General features: G+C 38.5%; 1 protein-coding gene across 1 annotated transcript in view; it reads right to left on the reverse strand.

The window, feature by feature from the left end:
- Positions 1-20545, reverse strand: part of waca (WW domain containing adaptor with coiled-coil a) — a 51701-nt gene that overhangs the window by 23605 nt on the left and 7551 nt on the right. The window contains exons 4-6 of the mRNA XM_079801745.1: positions 17591-17682; positions 8804-8919; positions 3554-3669 (exon numbers count right to left, since the gene is read on the reverse strand). Of these exons, the coding sequence (XP_079657871.1) occupies positions 3554-3669; positions 8804-8919; positions 17591-17682 (324 nt within the window). The remainder of the gene's footprint in view (positions 1-3553; positions 3670-8803; positions 8920-17590; positions 17683-20545) is intronic.

Consider the following 20545-nt stretch of genomic DNA (forward strand, 5'->3'; position numbering starts at 1 on the left):
TATTATCACGTGACGCGTCTGCCCAACAAGGATTAAGCATGCCAGCGGTATGAGAACAAATAGATAAGTATCCAGCTGAACTACCCATTGCAAGAAGCGACAATCCCCTTGACTACTGGTGCACGAACGAAGGCCGCTTTCCATTGCTTGCGCGGATTGCACAGGTAATTATCTGCCCCAAGCAGTGTTGCCGTGGTCCATATCCGCGGGTTGAAGCGACCCCAATTGTGATATTTAGACCCAGGAATGCGAATTTTAGCAGGCAACCCTGCCAAAAAAACCCACATATTTTACCCCCCAAATGCCATTTTTCCCGGAGAACAGTGACAGTGCAGTTATTCAGATAATTGTGGATCTTTTTTTGCACAACTGTTAAAAAACTATTTTATTTGAAGGAACATAAAACTTGAAGAATAATATTAGGACTATTTGGTAGGCCTGATTTTTTTAAATTTCACACCCATTACATTCAAGCAATTCTCACACACACACACACACACACACACACACACACACACACACACACACACACACACACACACCTTTTTTAATATTGATATTAGTGATGCACCGAAATGAAAATTCTGGGATGCACTTGGCCGAAAACTGAAGCCAAAAATTAGACAAAACTGAAGCCAAAAATTAGACAAAATTATCAGCTAGTTAATAACTTTGTTCTGGTTTCACCTCACTCCAGTCTAAACTAAATGATTTTAGGCTATTTTTTTTTACTACACATTGTCATAAATAAGCTGAAAGACTGGATAATTCAAACTAATTCTTACTATCCACTCTTAAGTTAAAGTAAATGATTAAACTGATTCGTGCGTTCCGTGTTGGACAGATCATTTGTTCTAACCAGTCGTTAAAATGATTAGGTTCAAAGGACTCATTAGGTCTTGAATCGGACATTAACAGATGCGTTGTGGGCGAATCCCGTCTGTTAGAACATTGCAAAAGATTTCTCAACACACAGAATACACTTCATAACTGGATAGGATGTGTTTCCAGTTTATTGTAAGTATGGTTTATGTCAGCTGGTCAGAGAAGAGTCAACATTTTTTGAGCGACATGGATTCAGTCTTCCGTATGTGAAATATTAGAAAGCCAAGACGATGCTTATTTTGAAGACAGAGAGAGTGTGCACAGGGAGGGCTCTCTGCTCGTTCTCTTGGTCACGAAGTTATGCGCCCTGATCACAAGCGCAGCAATCATCTACATCACTCATAAATCACAATAACTAATCAAATAAGGCTTTGGCGGGACAAAAATTTGTTTTGGCGGCCGCCAAAAATGCTTTGAATTACATGATATACTTTCCTTCTAAACCACAAATGTCTCCAGCATAACCTGCTATCTAAATATCAGTGTATCCTTGCTCGCTCTCTCAGCTTTGAAGCTCAAAAAAAATGGTATTTGGACCAGCCCTAAAGTCAACTAGAGCATAACTAAGGATCTATCGCTTGGAAAGGTCAATGTTAAATCACATCACAATTTTCCTTTACACCTTAATGTGCATGTATATCATGGAGGTGTGCTCCTAAAAAACTTGTCCAATCAATCACAAATGTGATATATGCTGTAGAATAAGACCATCCAACTGTCCCTGAATGTAGACCAACTGCAACCTCAAAAACTATGCACACCCTTCCAAAATATCAAACTATTAGAAATTGCTGAAGTTTATTTTTAATTACCAGTCCCTCCAGAAAAACGCGATTATGCGATCGCGTGATTTAACGCATAATCAGCCAAAGTCCGCATATTCATGCGGGGGCCGCATTTTTTCAAATACGCCGCACTTTCGCCGCATAAATTGCCTATTTCCGCGTGCAAAATATGCGGGGCTATCATGATTTCATAATCCCCGCATTTTCGTTGCAAAAAAAGTCATATATATTAGCAGAAAGTTGAAAAATGTTCGTTTACTTCACACAAGAGCCGCCATTTCCGCCTATTGCCATGGGAACGTTTTGAAGTGACGTGATTACCCGACGCGAACGTCATCGAAAAGCTTCAAACCCCGTGGAGAAACCATAGATACCGGTGAAACCATGATGAAGCACAAACTCCCATTGGCCAACAAAAATAACAGCAAAAGAGCAAAGCAGTTTCCCTGTGTGCTGACTGATTTCAAAACACAGCATCACGAAGCTTTGAGCGTTATGAATCAATGAGTCGATTCAGCGGTTTGAAGCGTTATGAATCAATGAGTTGATTCAGCGGTTTGAAGCGGTATGAATCAATGAGTCGATTCAGCGGGTTGGATCGCCAAAGTCACGTATTTCAGCAGTTTGACACGCGATCCGAATCATGAATCGACTCGATGATTCATAGCATCATGATGCTGTGTTTTGAAATCAGTCATCACTATATAAGTCGTTATTTAGTTTTTTTTGCACACAATAACTATTATCGTCGCTTCATAAAGTTATTGTAGAACCACTGTAGTGAGATGGACTTTGTAACGACGTTTTTAGTAGGCTACCTTTTATGGGTCTTGAGAGTGTACATTGTGCCAATGGAGGCCTTTCTGAGCCATCGGAATTCAACTAAAATATCTTAATTTGTGTCCAACAACATAAAGGGAAGTCATTAATGACAGAATTTTCATTTTTAGGTGAACTAACCCTTTAAGAGATTGCACTTTGTGCATTGGAAGCACTCAAATGTCTGTTTTGTATAGCGACATCTGTAAAACAGGAAGTTATTTATTAATTTTTTCAGAAGTTGTAGCATATTCCTTTTGTAAAGCTACAGAACTTGATTGACTAAATGTTTTGTAAATTTGAGCCATTATTAAGGTCTTCAATAAAACAAGATGAGAACTTAAATATTCCAGCACTTTCTGTGATGTAGTGCTTTTTTTCTCTTTCTCATCAAACCGCAGTTTTTGCAAGTTCCCGCAATTTTAATCGCATAAAATTGCATAAATATCCCACATTTTTCATCGCATTTTTTAAGAAAACGTGCCGCATAATCAAGGATTTTTGCCCTCAACAATCACAAAAAAAAGCCGCATTTTTCTGGAAGGACTGAATTATGCGTCTGAGCAATTGAAAACATTTTTTTGTTTGTTTGTATTATTTTACAACAATTATCTTGTACTGAAAACTATGGCACTGCCAAGAAATGTGTTCTCAGATGCAATCATTGCGGTTGCATGTGTTGATTTTAGATGGACTACAAACACACACGGCTCTATTACAACTCTCAAGCATCAAAACACAAGTCACACATTCTGTGGTTATGGGCATGGACACAGTGCAAGTTTGGTGTAAAATTTGGTGCAAAAAACTAGCTTCATAAGCTGATCTCCAGAAACATAATATAAAGATGTTTGAAAATATATTATGTCCCCTTTAAAAACACAGTCTAAAGCCTAAACAACCGATTCTGGCCTTTGATTCAGATCACAAAGTATTTCCATGGATTTCCATGAACATAGCATTCCCGGTTATATAGATATCTTGTATCACTTTTGAGATTACAACAATGAACTGGACTGCACTGCCACATTACACAGCTGAATGATGTGGGTTTTCAGACTTACTAGAGCTGGAGAAGCTGGCGGGAGTAGCCTGCATTGCTTCACGCCTGTAGTCCCTGTCTTTAGGGAAACTGTTGACCACTGCAGCCGTCTTGGTTGCCTCCTTCTGCCTTTGCTCTCTGAAACAGGAAAGCATTCACAAATGATACTGGCATATGAAGACAACAAAACCACACCAGCTTTACACAGTGAAACAACACACACTCTGGTATAGGCACTAGCGGTCACGTCTCAACTTTTTGCAAGTCACTTCATAAGTGGAAACCATGCTTGTTTCATTTTGCATCTGTAGCACATTTTAATTTCAGCTCACATTAATGGTTCCAGCATTCAATATGCACGTTAGGGCTGCACTGCACTATTAACCAAAACAGATATCATGACATAGCCTTCGTGATTTGATAATCTCTCTAAGCCGTGATTTAATTACATACAGTATGTGCGCTAATATACGTGCTTCTCGTTTCAAAGTGAAGCGCAGCACTTTATTTTTACACATAAGCAGCGTCTTTTGTTTTCAGTGGCTCAGAGCAGCTCTGTGTGAGCGGTGAGTCTGAGGTCACTTATAACATACGGGTCCACAGGCAGCTCTGTGTTGCTGGAGACACTGCAGTTCACGTGCAGACCATGCACTGCCCCTCCCCCACTAGCAGAGTGCTGGAATCTGCTCTTCAAGACAACGGCAAGTTTTAAACTTTCAAAGCATCTTTTAACTGTTTGACTTAGCTGAAATTTTGCCATACACTTTGAAAGTGGAAACTAGTGTTGTCAAAAATATAAATACTGAAATATGTGAAAAGATTCCAATACTCCTTTCTGCAGTATCAATACACCCATACCAGCTGCGCTTTCTTGCTCTCCTGTCCAAAAGCGACACGCACCGCATCCTCTCATTCACTCTGATTAGATGGTGCTTGTGTGACCGGGTCTGAATTTCAGCGCAGGATTGCTAATCATTTGTTTATTTGTTCTTATTTTACTACAGTTTACTTGTCTTTTTTAAATTCAATTTACCATTTGAAATCAGTATAGTACAGTCAGTGCACTTTATTATTCTGCTTGCTTGTAGCTACTGTGTGCAATAGTGTAGTTATTTTATTTATGCTTAAATATTTCTTTTCAGAATTATGCGTAAATATTTATTTATTTTCAGTACGGAACTCTTTTTTTACTTGTTCTACCTCACCTGTTTTTACTAGAAGTTAAATGTTTTTTTAGTTCAATAAATTTTCCTTTTTTAAATTGAGACTTGTAACATTTGTTATCATCATGATCAGTGTCATTTATATGATGTAAATTGAGGGAGCAAAAGCAGTATGGGCTCCAAATATCGGCTCAAGAAAATCAGCACCCCGTATCGGCTAAGGCTGATTAAAAAAAAAAAAAGGTATCGGTTAGGGCTGGGCGATATGGAGCAAAAATTATATCTCGATATACGATATATACCTCGATATCTTTACCGGAAAAATAACCCCCCAAAAACTACTGCAAAAACAAATATGCAAAGTGCAAAGAAGTAGGCAGTTCATGTAGGAACAAAGTAGGGATGCAAAAATACAGTTAGTCCATTTAATGCATACCTCGGTTTTTTACCACGGTTTTCGGTTCGGTTCGGTTCTGATGGCTAGTCACAACAGATTTTTGCTATTCTATTCTTAGCCGAACAGCAAGAGCTTAAGGAGGAAAAAATTAAATTTTTCTTTATTTTACTTAAAAGACTTGAAAAACCTTACTTAAACTTAAAACTTTACTTTTAAAAAACCTTGTACACATTCCTAGTGTACTGTATAAAGGGTTAGTTCACACAAAAATGAAAATTCTGTCATTAATTACTCACCCTTATGCCGTTCTTTGTATAGTTTTTGTGCGCAAAAAAAAAAATCTAAATAACACCTTTATCCAACTTGTTATTGCCTTCCGTGTGTGCCTCCACGACGCATGCGCGAGAATATGACGCAGATCCGGCGTTCGGACAGATGACCCAGAAGCGATTTGTTGACAAGCAGAGGAAGACGCGCGTGTCTAAGCTGTTGGATTCTACATTGATCGTGCTTTAGGTCTCAGCGTAGTTCTCAAAATGGGACTAAAGTGTGCATTTCATGGATTCCCGAACCCCGGCACTACGTCATATTCTCGAGCATGCGTCGTGGAGGCACACACGGAAGGCAATAACAAGTTGGATAAAGGTGTTATTTAGATTTTTTTTGCGCACAAAAACTATACAAAGAACGACATAAGGGTGAGTAATTAATGACAGAATTTTCATTTTTGGGTGAACTAAGCCTATAATACAAAATAAATATATATAAAGATTTACACTGGCAGCTCAGAGCTGTACAGCAGCATTTAAGTATGAAATTTAATGAATAAATGTAAAAATAAAACACTACATAGACTTCACTATAAAATAAACATTGATTCTTATTAAAGCTACTGTATTAGTTTTTCAGTCAAGAGCAATGAGCAAATTATGATTTTCTCTTTGTCTTTTGTTGTTGTATTAACATTAAAGGGACAGTTCACTCAAAAATGAAAATTGTGTCATTGATTACTGGCGCTCAAGTTGTTTTAAACCTGAATAAAGTTCTTTCTTCTGTTGGACATATTTTTAAGAATTTTGGAAACCAAACAGTTGCTGGTCCCCATTGTAGGAAATAATAATATGGATGAAAATCGCTATCATCAACTGTCTGGTATTCAACAGAAGAAATGAATACAGGTTTGGAACAACATTAGAGTTAGTAAATAATGACATCATTTTAGAGGTGAACTGTCCCTTTAAGGACAAGTGGCAGCGTGTTCACTCGGCTGCCCTGCTGTCAATTTAAGACTTGCAAGCATCTAATATACAGACACACGCTGATTTTGCTTTCACTTTAGACATAACCGACTGTGTTTATGTTAACCTTGTGTATTTGACATTATTAGTACGATTTAGTCCAGTAATCACTTTTGTTTGACAGGCTTTTAGTGCGCGCACATTACTTAAGTAACCTTCTCCAATTCAGCAGCAAGCCGCTCTCTCTCTGTAGTGTACAGTCGCGGGAGTTCTTGTCTCGCAAAGTAATGCCGACTAGGTAAACTGTATTTTGGATCAAGTGTTTGAAAACCAACTGTCGGCATTCATGGCAGTAGACATCTGTCTGCTGTTCGTCCGACGCCTTAAAACCGAAGTATCTCCATATAATGGAGCCAGTTGTCCTTTTTTTTTAAGACGAGTTCTGTAGCCTCCGAGCTGGTTGCGGACGCCGCCATGTTCAATGAGACAACACGCGAGGGGAGGGGGAATAAAAGCAAGGAGGCGGGGGGACGAGCACAGCACAGAGAACGCAAACAAGCAAAGTGGCGGAATCAGAATTAAATATAAACAATATATCGATATATACGATATGTCAAAATCCATATTGTGTTGAAAAAATATCTCGATATATTTTAAATATCGAGATATCACCCACCCCTAGTATCGGTCGATCCCTACTATAAACTATATCATATCGAGATCCGGTGATACAATAAGAAAATTTACACTCCATATGGATCAATCTAACAGCCTACCACACAGCAAAACAAAATACGGCAACAGCCAGTCGCGCGTCTGTGTGAATGAACACCGCAGTTTTGTCTGATACACAAACTCGCACATGATGCTCAGTGTTTTCAGCATCTGCCGTCAATATACAAGGACATGAACACATGAACTTCATCTCCAGATATGCTTTGAGATAGCCTGGATGCCAGCCGAATTTAGCCCCGCCCACAATTTTTTTTGCTCGGGCAATTCGGTCTGGACTCGCTCCATAGAGGAGTAATTATGCCCAAACAGAAACTGTTCGGACCAATGAAATTGTCAGGGCGGGCTTTAGACGATGATGGACAGATGATAAACAGTAACGTAATCATCCACGTCATCGAAGGCTCTTGGGTTGAATTTGCTCTTATCCTAAACGGAGAACTTGTTCGTATATGCATTCACCTTCACTATTTCTCTCAGAAACGATCGTGTTGGTAAGTACTCTGTGTATCCTTAAATAATTTTATTACTGGCAAAGATCGTTTACACTCATATTTTTCTTGTAACGTTACTTAATCCAGCGTGCGTGCAGACAGGGTTTTCAAGTGTTTTTGTAATGTCGCGCACAATTGCTACTCAAAACTATAGCCCAAAACAATAACTTTCCGGGGTGTTCTCCGGAAAAAAATGGCGTTTGGTTGGCAAAATATGTTATTTTGGCAAGGTTGCCTGCTAAAATTCGCATTCCTGGGTTTATATAATCATATAATTGGGGTCGCTTCAATCCGCGGACATGGAGAAAAACACGGACTTGGTAACAGTGCAGTTGAGTTCTGTTGACATTTGACAACTAACGTTACGCGTCGCTCCGTTGCTCTGATTGGTTGTGGGTCTATCCAATTGAGGTCTTTCCTGGCTCGGTTGAAACACGCCCCATAATCAAAACTCAATGGAGCGGTACCAGACTCAAATTCTGACTAGAATTGAGTATGGCCGCGCCAGGCTAGCTTTGAGAGACATTTCACAAACTTTTCTCCGTTTCATTTGAGAAAAACAACCTCCAAATACCCACCAAAACTGAAAGATCTTCACGACAAAGCCATCAAAATAAAAGTTGAGAAATTATGAGTGAAATATATCACTACAGTATATTAAAATGTTCTTCTCAAAGAATAATATCAATATCATACAACCAAGATTTTTTTTAATCCAAGTTTTAAATATCTTGCGTTTATAAAACGCAATGTTTTGATGGAAATTCTTGCAATTGCTAGATTTTTATTTGATTACAATTTTAAAATTGTGATTACATTATATATAAATTTGTATTAAATCAAAACACAGAATCCAAAAAGCTAACTCTCTAAAGTGTTAAATTGTGAACAAACAAGGTTTACATTCATTCTCAAGGTCTAACAAATATGGAAAGCATTTTCTTCCCCATTAATGGTAAATTAATATAGTGACAAATGTCAATATTGTATGATATAGGGAAAACAGTGATAATATATTTGGCCATATCACCCAGCCCTACCCATGACTGCATAATCCGAAAGCAAAAAGATTCTAAAAAGCATTTTCCATATGATTGCTGTAAATCTTCTGCAGAAACATACTAGTTAAAAACAGTTTCCACTTGACGATCACCTGAAGTTTCACTGGCTAGGTGCCTGGATTAGAGTATTACATATTAAGCACAATTTGAGATTGAGATGAGGGTTGAAAGCATGCATGTTTAATACCTCTCCAGCCACTCTTTGGGTTTCTCCCACTGAGACACCTCTGTCCTGCAGTTGTAGTAGTACTTCTTCCCTGAAGAACTGATGTGTTCAGACCAATCATCTGCCGGCTCATAGGGCTGAATAGAAAGAAAAACAACAGGTGTGAGGACTGGGAACGTTGAGATCGTTTAAAGGAGACAGGAGGCGTTAAAGACACAAGAGCGGTAAAGGAAGGAAGATGGAAAGGAAGGGTGGGGAAAAGAACAAAGGCAAAAACAAAAGGAAAGACCTTAAAGGGAGGGAAAAGGGAAGACAATCCAGGTGTTTGTTGTTTTTCCTCTGACATAAGAAAAGGCTAAACAGAGCAACAGTATGAGGATGTTTAAAATAAAGAATAAGTCTGGGGGAAAAAAGAGAAGGAATAGGAACATTAGAGAGACAGACAGATGGAGCGTGCAAGTGAGAGAGAGAGCACGAGCATGCAAGCTGAATCCTGATGCAAGCTTGTGTAATATTTGATGAGGTGGATCTCTGCGCATTGCCCCTGCAGGATGCCTCTTTAATCTGCATGAATCCACCCTCCACCCACTAGCAGTCTGACTGTCAAAGCCTCACACCACCACACCAGACAGAGCCGATCATTAAAGCTGAAGTGTGCAATGTCTGTGCAACTACCATCACCAACAGGAATTGCAAAAATAATGACAAGTTTCCTGAATACCTTCCACGTTGGTCAATGGGTCATGGAATGTTTTTTTTTTAGCATGACCCAGTTAGCTGGAGCCAAAAAGCATCTTCCAGCCTTGATGTTAATTCAAAATAAGACATGTATTCTGACGCATTTACTAGGGTCCTCTGGCTCTCGGTATAGACCACCACAGTTGGAACAAACCAGTAGTACCCGCACAAACTAACAACACTGGTTATCCCAATTGTCGATGTCAGGCTGATCAAGATGCACAAGTGTTATGAAAGTGACAGAGTCAAAGAGTTCACACTTTTTGGTGGAATCGATCTACAAATGCCGAACTAATGCATCTCTGCATCATGCAGTGGGATAGAAAAAAACATTTACATCGAGAAGAAAAAAAAAGAAGATCAAGACTCTTAGCAAGTTACAAAAGATTTCTATTTCAAATAAATGCTGTTCAGTTGAGCTTTCTATTTATAGAAAAAATATGTATCATGGTTTACTTAATAATAAAAATGTTTAGTGTGCACAAAACAGTATAGTATGATTTCTGTTACACTCATTTATGTGATTATAAAATATATTTAAAAAAATAGAAATAATTTTAGATTGTAATAATTCACAATAAAACTGTTTTTATTGTATTTTTATCAAGTAACAGACCCCAAACTTTAGAATGGTAGTTTATTTCTCAAATGTAACACATAATACAAGGGTGTTCCTTGGAGAACAATGATTAACACTGTTCATTTCATTGCACACTAAACTCTGTCCTTGAAAGAAACCCCAATTAAGTAGTACATATTTCAAACCAGAAAAAAAAAAACACCTCTGTATGCCTGCCGACAGCTAGTTCTCGCCTTCAATATAATTACAAGGTTTAATACAAAACATAAAATCCTGGGAAAGGTAATTGAGCAGATGAAGAGGGTTTGATGAATGAGGTCATAAAGTAGGTGGAGCATCTCATCATCTTCAGAGTGTGGAAGAGATTTTACACAGCATATCGAAAGTGGCCCCATAACATACAGAATGAAAGACCATTTTAAACCAACAGTGGCACAAGGACAGAGAGAAGAAAAAAAAAAGTCTACACCATTTCAGTACTAAAGGATTAATTTTATGCTGGCTCACCAAACAATCTTGGATTTATAAATACCCCTTTTCCACCAGTGCTAGTGCCAGTTCGTAGTTGGTTCGACTTGTGAGCCTTCTAAGAACCGGTTTGCCTTTCCACGGGCTAGAGAGCCACCACAGAGCCAGGTCAGACTGATCAGCGAATGATATCAAAACACAGCAAGAGCGATTCAAAAGCATAAGATGTCGTATGCTCTCGTTGTTCTTTGATGTCATATGGCGATCTGTCTGCACAGCGTCGATGCATCTCGAACAAGCCTTCCATCAACAATTACGAACGTTGTGTTACTATTGATGCACATGGCTTTACGATCGGCATCAAAACACAGTGAATCCAATGCATTCGTGCAGCTCTCCGTGATTTGTATAGACGGAGATTACAATCGAGCAGCTATTAGCTCCATTAGCTGCTATTTCAAAAATGGCGTTCACAAGTTTGTGTTCGTCTTGTTGGTCACTGTAACCCCGCCCCCAGCCCCTGACACAAGCGGTTCTTACTTCTAGACCAGCAATGTTTTGGTGCTACTTAAGAACTACTTTTCCTGGCTCGGAGCTGGTGCTTTGGGTGTGGAAAGACAAATAACCGATTTGAAACTAGGCTCTGGCTCCAAACCCGCACTGGCTCGGTGGAAAAGGGGTAAAAGAGAGCTTATGCCACAAATATTAGATCCATTCATCAAGTTTGTTGAAATGAACTGTTGTTGAAATGAATAAATTTTTCACAAAACAACCCCTCAACATTACTATGGCTTGGCAGTCTGTTTAGTCTTTAGACACTGAATGCAGTTCAATTTGGCTTCATCCATGACCAAAAAAAAAAGCCTTTTAACAAAAGATTTGCATTACTGCAATTACTTTTTTTAAAAGTGAATTTAACAGAAATCAAGCCACATGATTTCAATGTATATCATAATTTTTACTAAGTTTCAAAACCTTAAATGAATGATGTAATGCTTAACCCTCTCGAGTCGGCAATCACGCCGGCGTGATTGGCTTGCTTTTTTTCTTATCAGTGCCAAAGAGACTCAAATAACTCTGTCGTTTTTTATCATTCAGGCAAGTGCTATACATCATTATAATCTGTTGTTTCTATTTTTTTTTAGTACAGTCACAATAAAAACAAATGGTTGTGCTTTTTGCAAATTAAGAAAGCAAACATGATGCGCGATCTGCAGCCTCTCTGTCAAAGACATTCATTCAGACAGTCTTCAGAAAATGACCTCTAGCTTATTGAATACTTGTCTGACAAACATGAGCCATAAATCTAAAGAAACTCTGAAATGTCAGGTTTTAAACACTGTAAACCAAATCAAAAACAAATATTCTGTGTTTATGTAATCCGTTTGAAAGCAGATCGATGTTAGTCGTTCCTGAGCGGCTCATTATAGACTAATGCACCCACGCCCACTAAGCGCGCGCTCTATTGAGATTAAAATACTGAGGCGACGCCCACACACACATCAACTCAAACAAACACATCGTGCAACGAGGCGCACTGAAGCTTTCTTTGTTTAAATTAGCTCAAAATTACTGTCAGATGTAATTACCTTGATAAACTATACATCATTTAAAAAGATCTAAGACTCAAGCTTCCATTTTTGACCTCTGTTTTATTCTCAAAGACATATAGTGACCGTAATTTGTTAATATGTGTCAGGAGTTATGAATATGAAAACCGTCGGTACCTTCTAAAGATTGTAATACGAGCGTCAGCTGCTCTCATTCATAAAAAACTCTTCATACTGGCAGCCGGAGGGCGCTCCGTGCACATGTAGTCCATATATAGCACGCATGAAGAAGATATCTTCATGCGTGCTATATATGGACTACATGCGTGCTATATATGGACTACATGTGCACGGAGCGCCCTCCGGCTGCCAGTGTGAAGTATGAAGAGTTTTGAAGAGTTTTTTATGAATGAGAGCAGCTGTCACAATTGAAACGGATCGTCTCTTCTTTTATACACATATCCTTTTCAATGATTCTTTTATTGTATCCATAACCTGAATAATCAAGGATAATCAAAATAAATATCTCTTTCTCTGCTTTCATATGTAATCTAGAGATGATTGTAATTCTGTGTGATTTCATACCTTTTACATATTTAGTTTGAGGATGATTTTGTAGTATTAAATCTAGTCTCCCCAGCTGCTCTGGGTTGACCTCCAGCCATGCATGGCTCACTCTCGTGAAGGATAGTTATGGCGGAGTCGCTGTTTGGGTATTGAGTGTTCTCTTGATAAACAGTCATAATCCCCTGACATTAACTAGAGTGTGATGCCCTAGTGCTTGTATGTATGTGCGTTGTATTATTTGTGCAGATCCAGTATTGGAGATGGGCCTTCCTGCAGGCGATGCCAGGCCTATAGACGCCTTTCTATGACCTCCGAGGTCATTGTGATCTAAAAATCTAGTCATGGGGCGACAACTAGTCTACCCATTTTAGTGATATGCTCTGCTATCTATCCTTGTGTGGAAATTTACTGTGACTGGGCATTTTCTCTGCCAATCAGAATCATTCCACATGGCAGTAATGAAGTGGCTAGACCTTGAAAACAGTATAACTGTTCAGAAATTGTATGTACGTTAGACGGAGGCGGGGAGACTGTTAGAGGGAGCGCGGCCTACGAACTCCTTTTGAAGCTGCTTCTGCTGATGAAACTGCAAACTATTCTTCAGTAAATATGTCTTAAAAGGTCCCGTTTTTTTGAAGCTTTGATTGTGTTTACAGTGTGCAATATAACATGTGTTCATGTTTCGCGTGTAAAAAAACAGTATTTTTCACACAATTTACTTATCTGTATACTGCTGTTTTCACTGTCCTCAAAACGGCTTGAAAGATTTCCCTGTTCTATGAAGTCCCTCCTTCAGAAACACGTAACGAGTTCTGATTGTGCCAGCGGTTCCCGTGTTGTGATTCGACAGCAGCTTAGCGCATGCAGAGCGCAAGTTACCGGAAAGGTCACGCCTCTCACCATAACGGGGATGCATGCGCTAAATGATCTCTAAGTACAGCATCTCTGGGAAAGCCAAACAAAGGTGACTTGACTCCGGGATGAAAATAACAGCGTCTCGACGACATGGCGACAAACAAACTATACAAACGCAACACTTCCTCTTATCCACGCGGGAGCAACAAGACCACGCCCCCTTTTTCGCGTACTCTTGTGAGCGGAGGTTAGTCGACAAACTGCTCTACTGACGTAATTAAAGCAGGAAGTACCAGGATGTAGTCCAAACCAGCCGTTCGCTGTAGGCTTTGAAAGGGAACTTCTGTTAAATAAAATATCTCGCTTGGCATTGAACTTCGAGCTTTATAATTTTACAGGTATTATTTATGCTCTAACAGCAACATTACACACTAACTAAAGTTTGAAAAATGGGATCACGAAGAACAGGACCTTTAATTAATCTAACTCCTGACTCTTGGTCTTCATTTTTCACTACTGGTCCTGGGTCCTAAACTGTTACCCTAACACAATCTTTAGAAGGTACAGACGGTTTTCATATTCATTGATCGATTTCTGGAAGCTGTTTATGTCAATGTCTCACCATGTGACATTGGCCATGTATCACCATGTGACATTGACATAAACAGCTTCCAGAAATCGCTCTAACAATGTTAGACTAACATGCAGATAGACAAGTTTGAAGATAATAAACACACAATCGCGACAATATATGGCTTATCTGTGTTATTTATACCATGTTGGGTGTTTTCATAATAGATTATATTTATAATGCAATGCTAATCAAGCTTTTATAATTATGCAGAATACTGTAAAATATATTTTCTGTCAGATTTTTTTATCCAAAGCCAAATGAGATCACATAAGGTTATTTAAAACAATTGGTGTAATAAATCATAAATTATAGTTTAATAAATCATAAATTGTTGTGGCAGAGAATATAGATTGTTTTAAGTTATTTGGTCTACCTTTATGAAGCAACTCTGCACTGTGCCTAAGCAGAATTTCCCCTTGGGGACAATAAAGTTAACAAACTAACTAAGCAAAAACTCACTTAATTTTGATTTCCCCCCCAGAAATGTTTACTTATCTAGTAAATTAATCTTGATTTAAGAATTTTAAATATTTGGACTGGAAACAAGAAAAAATACCAAATAAGAAGAGCATTTTTTGCAGTGTAGTCAAATCTTCTGATCATTTAAGATATAATAGGCCTTTGTTGATTACATTCCAAATAAAATAAACTACAAAAAATATACATTTCCTTTGCTCTGTTGCTCTGTCACAGACTTACCTGAAGCTCATTCATTTTCAGCTCATTAATGCAAGTCCTTTGTTATCTCAGGTGCTATCTCATCATTATTCATTTGATACCACGCCTCCTCGCATATTGGCTTTGTGAAGAGAAACTGTCTTACAAATTTTAAATCAGTGTATTGTTTTATGTGAAGGAGTAGGCTCAATGATTCTCACATCAGTATAAAGAAAAAACTCTATGCAAATATAGACAGGAGTCAAAAGTCTTGGGAACAGATATCTATTGTGTGTTTTGAGGCCTTAATTCTAGGGATGCACCGAAATGAAAATTCTTGGCCGAAACCGAAAACCGAAAAAGAGGAAACCAAGGCCGAAAGCCGTAAGCCGAAACACCGAAAGAAATTATGCCAAATATTAGTACCATTGCATTTATGGCTATGACTGTACTAACTTTACTAAAATCAAGGCATTGCAATTGCATACATTAATATTAAAGTTTCAAAGAATAAATCAATTACAAGTTATGCCAATATTTATTTAGCACATTGCAACAATGCACAGTATAAAATAAAATTCAAACTAAAATGTTTAACTTGACCCCACTCATTTGTACATTAAATAATAATGTACAGGCCTACAGAAAGGTTTTTAAATTAAATGTTCTCTCATAAAAACAAAGTGCATTTAGGTCTAGTGCATTTAAAAATTTTCTCTGTAGGACTACTACAAGAAAGTGCATTCAGAACAAGTGCAACTGCTTAAAGATACATTTATTTTCTCTGTAGGCCTTTAACATAATAGTTTATCAAAGCAAAGACTGCCATAGCCCATATGTTAACTGTAGAATAGGGGTGTAGCGGTACACAAAACTGACGGTTCGGTACAGCAGTTTTACAAAATGGCTTTTTATTTATTTTTATTGGTTAACTGAAAAAAAAAGTCTGTCCTTAAATGAATTAAATTATAACTAAAAGTTTATTGAATATATTGCTCTAAACTATATAGGGAGCCCTTACTTGCACATTAATATTAAAGGTTAAAAACAGAGCCCAAACTATTAGCCTAAATTCAGTTGCTATGTATTTTTAGGTCTAATAATCAACACTCAAATAACATCGTACACAAACATGTACACTTCACATAAGGCAGTTTTTGCAATCACTTCTAAATCTAATTATAAAATAGTTTTTTATCCAATTCGTTGTTGAAATATAATCATTTATACACAGTGTCTGTCATTTTATTTAAACATACATGAAATAATCAAGATGTCATTAACAGGTTAAGTAGAATATAATGAATATAACGGCTAATATAGGTCATATATTTAGTGAAAGAGTTGATTTCTCTAGTGAACTAACAGCTGTGGACACTGAGGTGCCTGAGGTAAATGATACTACATGACTGTTTAGTTTACAGCAGTTATATTGAGGTCTTTCTGCCGTTGAAACACTGACTGAGCGATTACACCACATATGATACGTAACAGTAAGTTGTAATGTATCCTCAACACACCTTAGATGTTCATTCATGTTTATTCTTAAGGAAGAGACGATCGATCGCGCTCACAGATGATCGTGTTCACGCGCGCGCGCTGCCGCCAGATTGAAGTGTGTTCCGCGCTTAAAACATGCCCACTGTTAAAGATTGCGTTCGGTTTCACAGTGAAGTCTGTTCCTCTTCTCATCGAGAACATGAACAGCTCTGAGCTCTCGCTGTCAGTGCTTGTGCATGGAGCAGACGTGGGTGTTTCTCAGATATACTGAAATACGTCCACACCGCAGACATGCCGCTTCAGACTAGCACGTGCAGGTCGCGGTTTCTGTTTGCGTCATCACAACATTTCGGCCATGTTGTTTCGGTGATAAAAGTCTTTCGGCCGAAAACCGAAAATGCACTTTTGGGGCAATTTCGGCCGAAAATTTTCGGTGGCCGAATATTCGGTGCATCCCTACTTAATTCTAAAACTATTTTTTTAGTTTTTTCAAAATCCGTGCATAAACATTTTTCTCTCAAAAATACAAGCATATACATACAAGTTGCTCACATATTATGGTAGCCCAGTTTGTGCTGAATACAGTGTAATTACACTTTTGCCATTAATGTGTTTATAAGCAACTGAAAAAAAAACACAAATGTCAGAGCATGTCAAAACTTCTAAGGGCCCCAAAACAGCTCAGACTCCTAGGGGTTAAGGCAGAAAAAAGCACTAAATCTCCTCTCTACTCTGGTAAAAGTATGCTGTGTCTTGCATCTCCCAGAAGAGCTCATATTATCCACAGAAAGGGGACAGATGGTCTGCACACAGGAGGTTTGCCACACAACCAGACAACACATTTAACAGCAATGCCGAATTTATGCCAGAGATCATTTTGTTAGATCCAAATAATGGCCCATAAAATAACATACCACTTATAAGAAGTCTGAAATATTTTAGCAAATCTGCCAGGATAAATATTTTCTATTTTGACTTCATTGGTACAAAATGAATGTATCCTAATTGCCAATTCTAGTAAGACAGCTATTCAACATGATTTTTGTCAAACTAATAGTACCAATGGCAATTAGGGTATCATAAAATGGTCGGAATTATTCAATAAACATTCATTCTATAACAAGATGATTGTGCCAAAAAGATAAAAGGTTACTGTTGCAATTATAAAAGTATATGAACAAGGCCTCGTTGTTTGCACTGATCTCTGCCTCATTTCAAAATGCAGACAAGTTAGAAGACATTGAGACTGTGGTACTTACCGTGTCTGAAGATTTGTTGGGATTTGAATGAGAGTTGGAGCTGTGCAGAGAGCTGTGGTTATGGGAGTTCTCTTGAGGGGATATACTGGTCCCTAAATGAAAAGAAAAAATATTGTCTGTAATCATGACAAACCAGTTTAAGTTCTTTCTAAAAACAAGTGGAGGACAATGCAAATCTAAAGTCCTTGCACACCGAGTCTGAAATTTTAGTATGCATTTTTTCGTATTTGTCATCCTAAAAATGTGTCACGCACAGAAACCTTGCACACTGATGCATATTAATTAATCCGTTGCAAAAAAAAAAAAAGCAAAACAATACAAAATGGTGTCTTCAAGCAGTGAGCATGATTTTGTTGTCCTCCCTCTTCTCAAAAAGAGAAAATGAAAGAGGAAATATTGGGCTCATCCAATCCTGAAATTGCATAGAGTTCCACCCCCTTATCAAGGAGCTGTGGGATTATCCCGAGCCATTCAAAGTTTACTTCAGGATGTCGTGAACCATTTGATCTCGAACAAAGACTGGCAGTTAGCCTGACGTTGTCATACTCATACAGATTCTAGTCAGAATATGAGTCTGATACTGCCCCATTGGGCTGTGATTATGGGGCGCGTTTCAACAGAACCAGGAAAGAAAATGCCTCTGCACTCAATTGGATAGACCAACAACCAATCAGCGCAACAGAGTAAGTGACGTATGTTGAGCAACGCATAGTTGTCAACAGAACTCAACTGCACGCATGCAGGAAGTAGAAGATGATGTGTAAACAATCTTTGCCGGTGTTGTAAAAAGAATTTAAGGATACTTACAACACGATCATCATTTTTGAGCGAAACAGTAAAGGTGAATGCATATACGAACAAGTTCTCCATTTAGTAAACAAATTCCACCCAAATGCTCTTTGGTGACGTGGATGATTACGTTACTGTTGATAATCTGTCCATCATCATATAAAGCTCGCCCTGACAATTTGATTGGTCCAAACAGCTCTGGTTCAGGTATAGTTGCTCCAAGTCCAGACCGAGCTTCCCGACCTCAAATGTTGTGGGCGGGGCAAAGTTCGGCTGGCATCCAGGCAGTATTTCTAAGGTATGGACACACCCCAAACTGTGGCATCGAAAAGGTGCACGGCAGGCAAACCAGCATACAATATCCATTCCGGGAAGAGCACAGGGAAGTGTGCAAGGATCTTAATTACCACATCTGGTTGGTTAAAACTCACCTAGAACATTCTACTATGATCTACGTAACTAGCTTCACAGACAATATCCCATAATTCATTGTCATTTCCACTGACCGCAAAATCAAGCATCTATATCAATGACTCTTATAGCACTTGAGCTTTTTATGGCTGAATGATGCCGAGACAAACACTTATAGGCCTTCCTATCACTTCCTGCTTACTTTGATTCATTAGAGTCATTTCAGCTTGAACTGCACAAACTTGTTTGCACTGATAAGAAAAAAAACTCTCAAAAACACATCTAGCAAGTGTTCATGCAGCATGATTTCATAGCTAACAAAGAGATACAGAACATGTACAACAGTCGACATTGTAAAGCGATGTATACAAATCAGAATTAAAAATAATTTGATTTGTTCATGTTCTCATTACGTGAGTGTTAAAGCACTATTTAGTATTCTAGTAAGGCCGTTCTTATAATACGCCCACCATCGAAAGATCTTCCCACAATTTAAAGTAACAAACCAGTGAAATAGGATCGTTTTCAGACAAATTACAAGTCTTCAGTGAGATTACTCATTCTGACAAAAACCTAATAATCAGTAGGGCTGGGAAGAGATGAAGAACAGAATAATGATTTTATAATACACCAGACTCACACTCTTGACGATACATCCGGCACACTCATAAATCAGTAACTACCCACAAAAGACTACTCATGGTAAACAAACACATACTGGGTTTAAACTGATGACCAATTCAATAAGCAGATGGTCTGCAATAGCATTTTGGCTTGACCAACAAACCACTGCTAGGCTACCTAGATTACTGTAGGAGTAATTTGTCTTAGTGATCTATTATAGTACATGAGTACACAAATAACACAAACAAAGTTAAACTTTTCATACACTAGGTAATTAACTCACTTCAGGTGGAAAAAAAAAAAAGCTTTCATGGTACAAAAAAGGTCAAGAAAGTCACACAACATTCACCAACTGCCAAACCCTCACTGGGGCATTTCAGCTGCAGGCTTAGGCCCGATCAGACAGAATGCGTTTTTCAGGTTTGACAAACTTTTTGAAGAGGCATTTTTTGGTTGACGTTTCGATCAAACCACATAACCACTGACTATCAGCAGTCTTTCGAATCGGCTTTGGCCGTGACTCTGGAAGACTTGGAGTTAAGCTTAAAGGAATGTGTTAGATATCTAACTTTTGCTGTATCTGGTCTGCAAAACTCCAATCAACTAACTCCGCTGGTGGGAAAACGCATGGGACTCAGCTACAACCCCCTTGTGATTGTTGTCTCACCACTGATAGCGCTCTGGTTGGTTGTAGCGCTGTGGGTCTGGCTTGTCAGGCTAATCTATGTGTGTTTAACATGTGAATTTTGGCTAAAAAAAGTAGTTATACTATGGGCCGTTGGCATGAATTGCACTCTTGATGGAGCAGTAGTGGAGCGCTCTCAGAGCGAGTGAAAACCATGACACGGCGACTCTTACAAATCCGCTCCTCGCTCCATTCAAAGTCACACCGCTCCACTGCTCACTCCGCTCACATACTCTGATCTAGACACACTACTTAATGTTGACAAAGTACACCTTTAAAAGATATACAGATAAAATTTCTTGTCGGGGAAAAGACAAAAATATTGATGACTCATCCTGCACTACACAGATTTCCATCCAATCAGATGCTCTTTAGAATGAGACTGTGGCTTCATCCAAAATTGCATACTTCCCTACTACAGGGAGTGCAGAATTATTAGGCACGTT

This window comes from Gobio gobio (assembly GCF_949357685.1).
Source record: "Gobio gobio genome assembly, chromosome: 20".
Lineage (NCBI taxonomy): Eukaryota > Metazoa > Chordata > Actinopteri > Cypriniformes > Gobionidae > Gobio > Gobio gobio.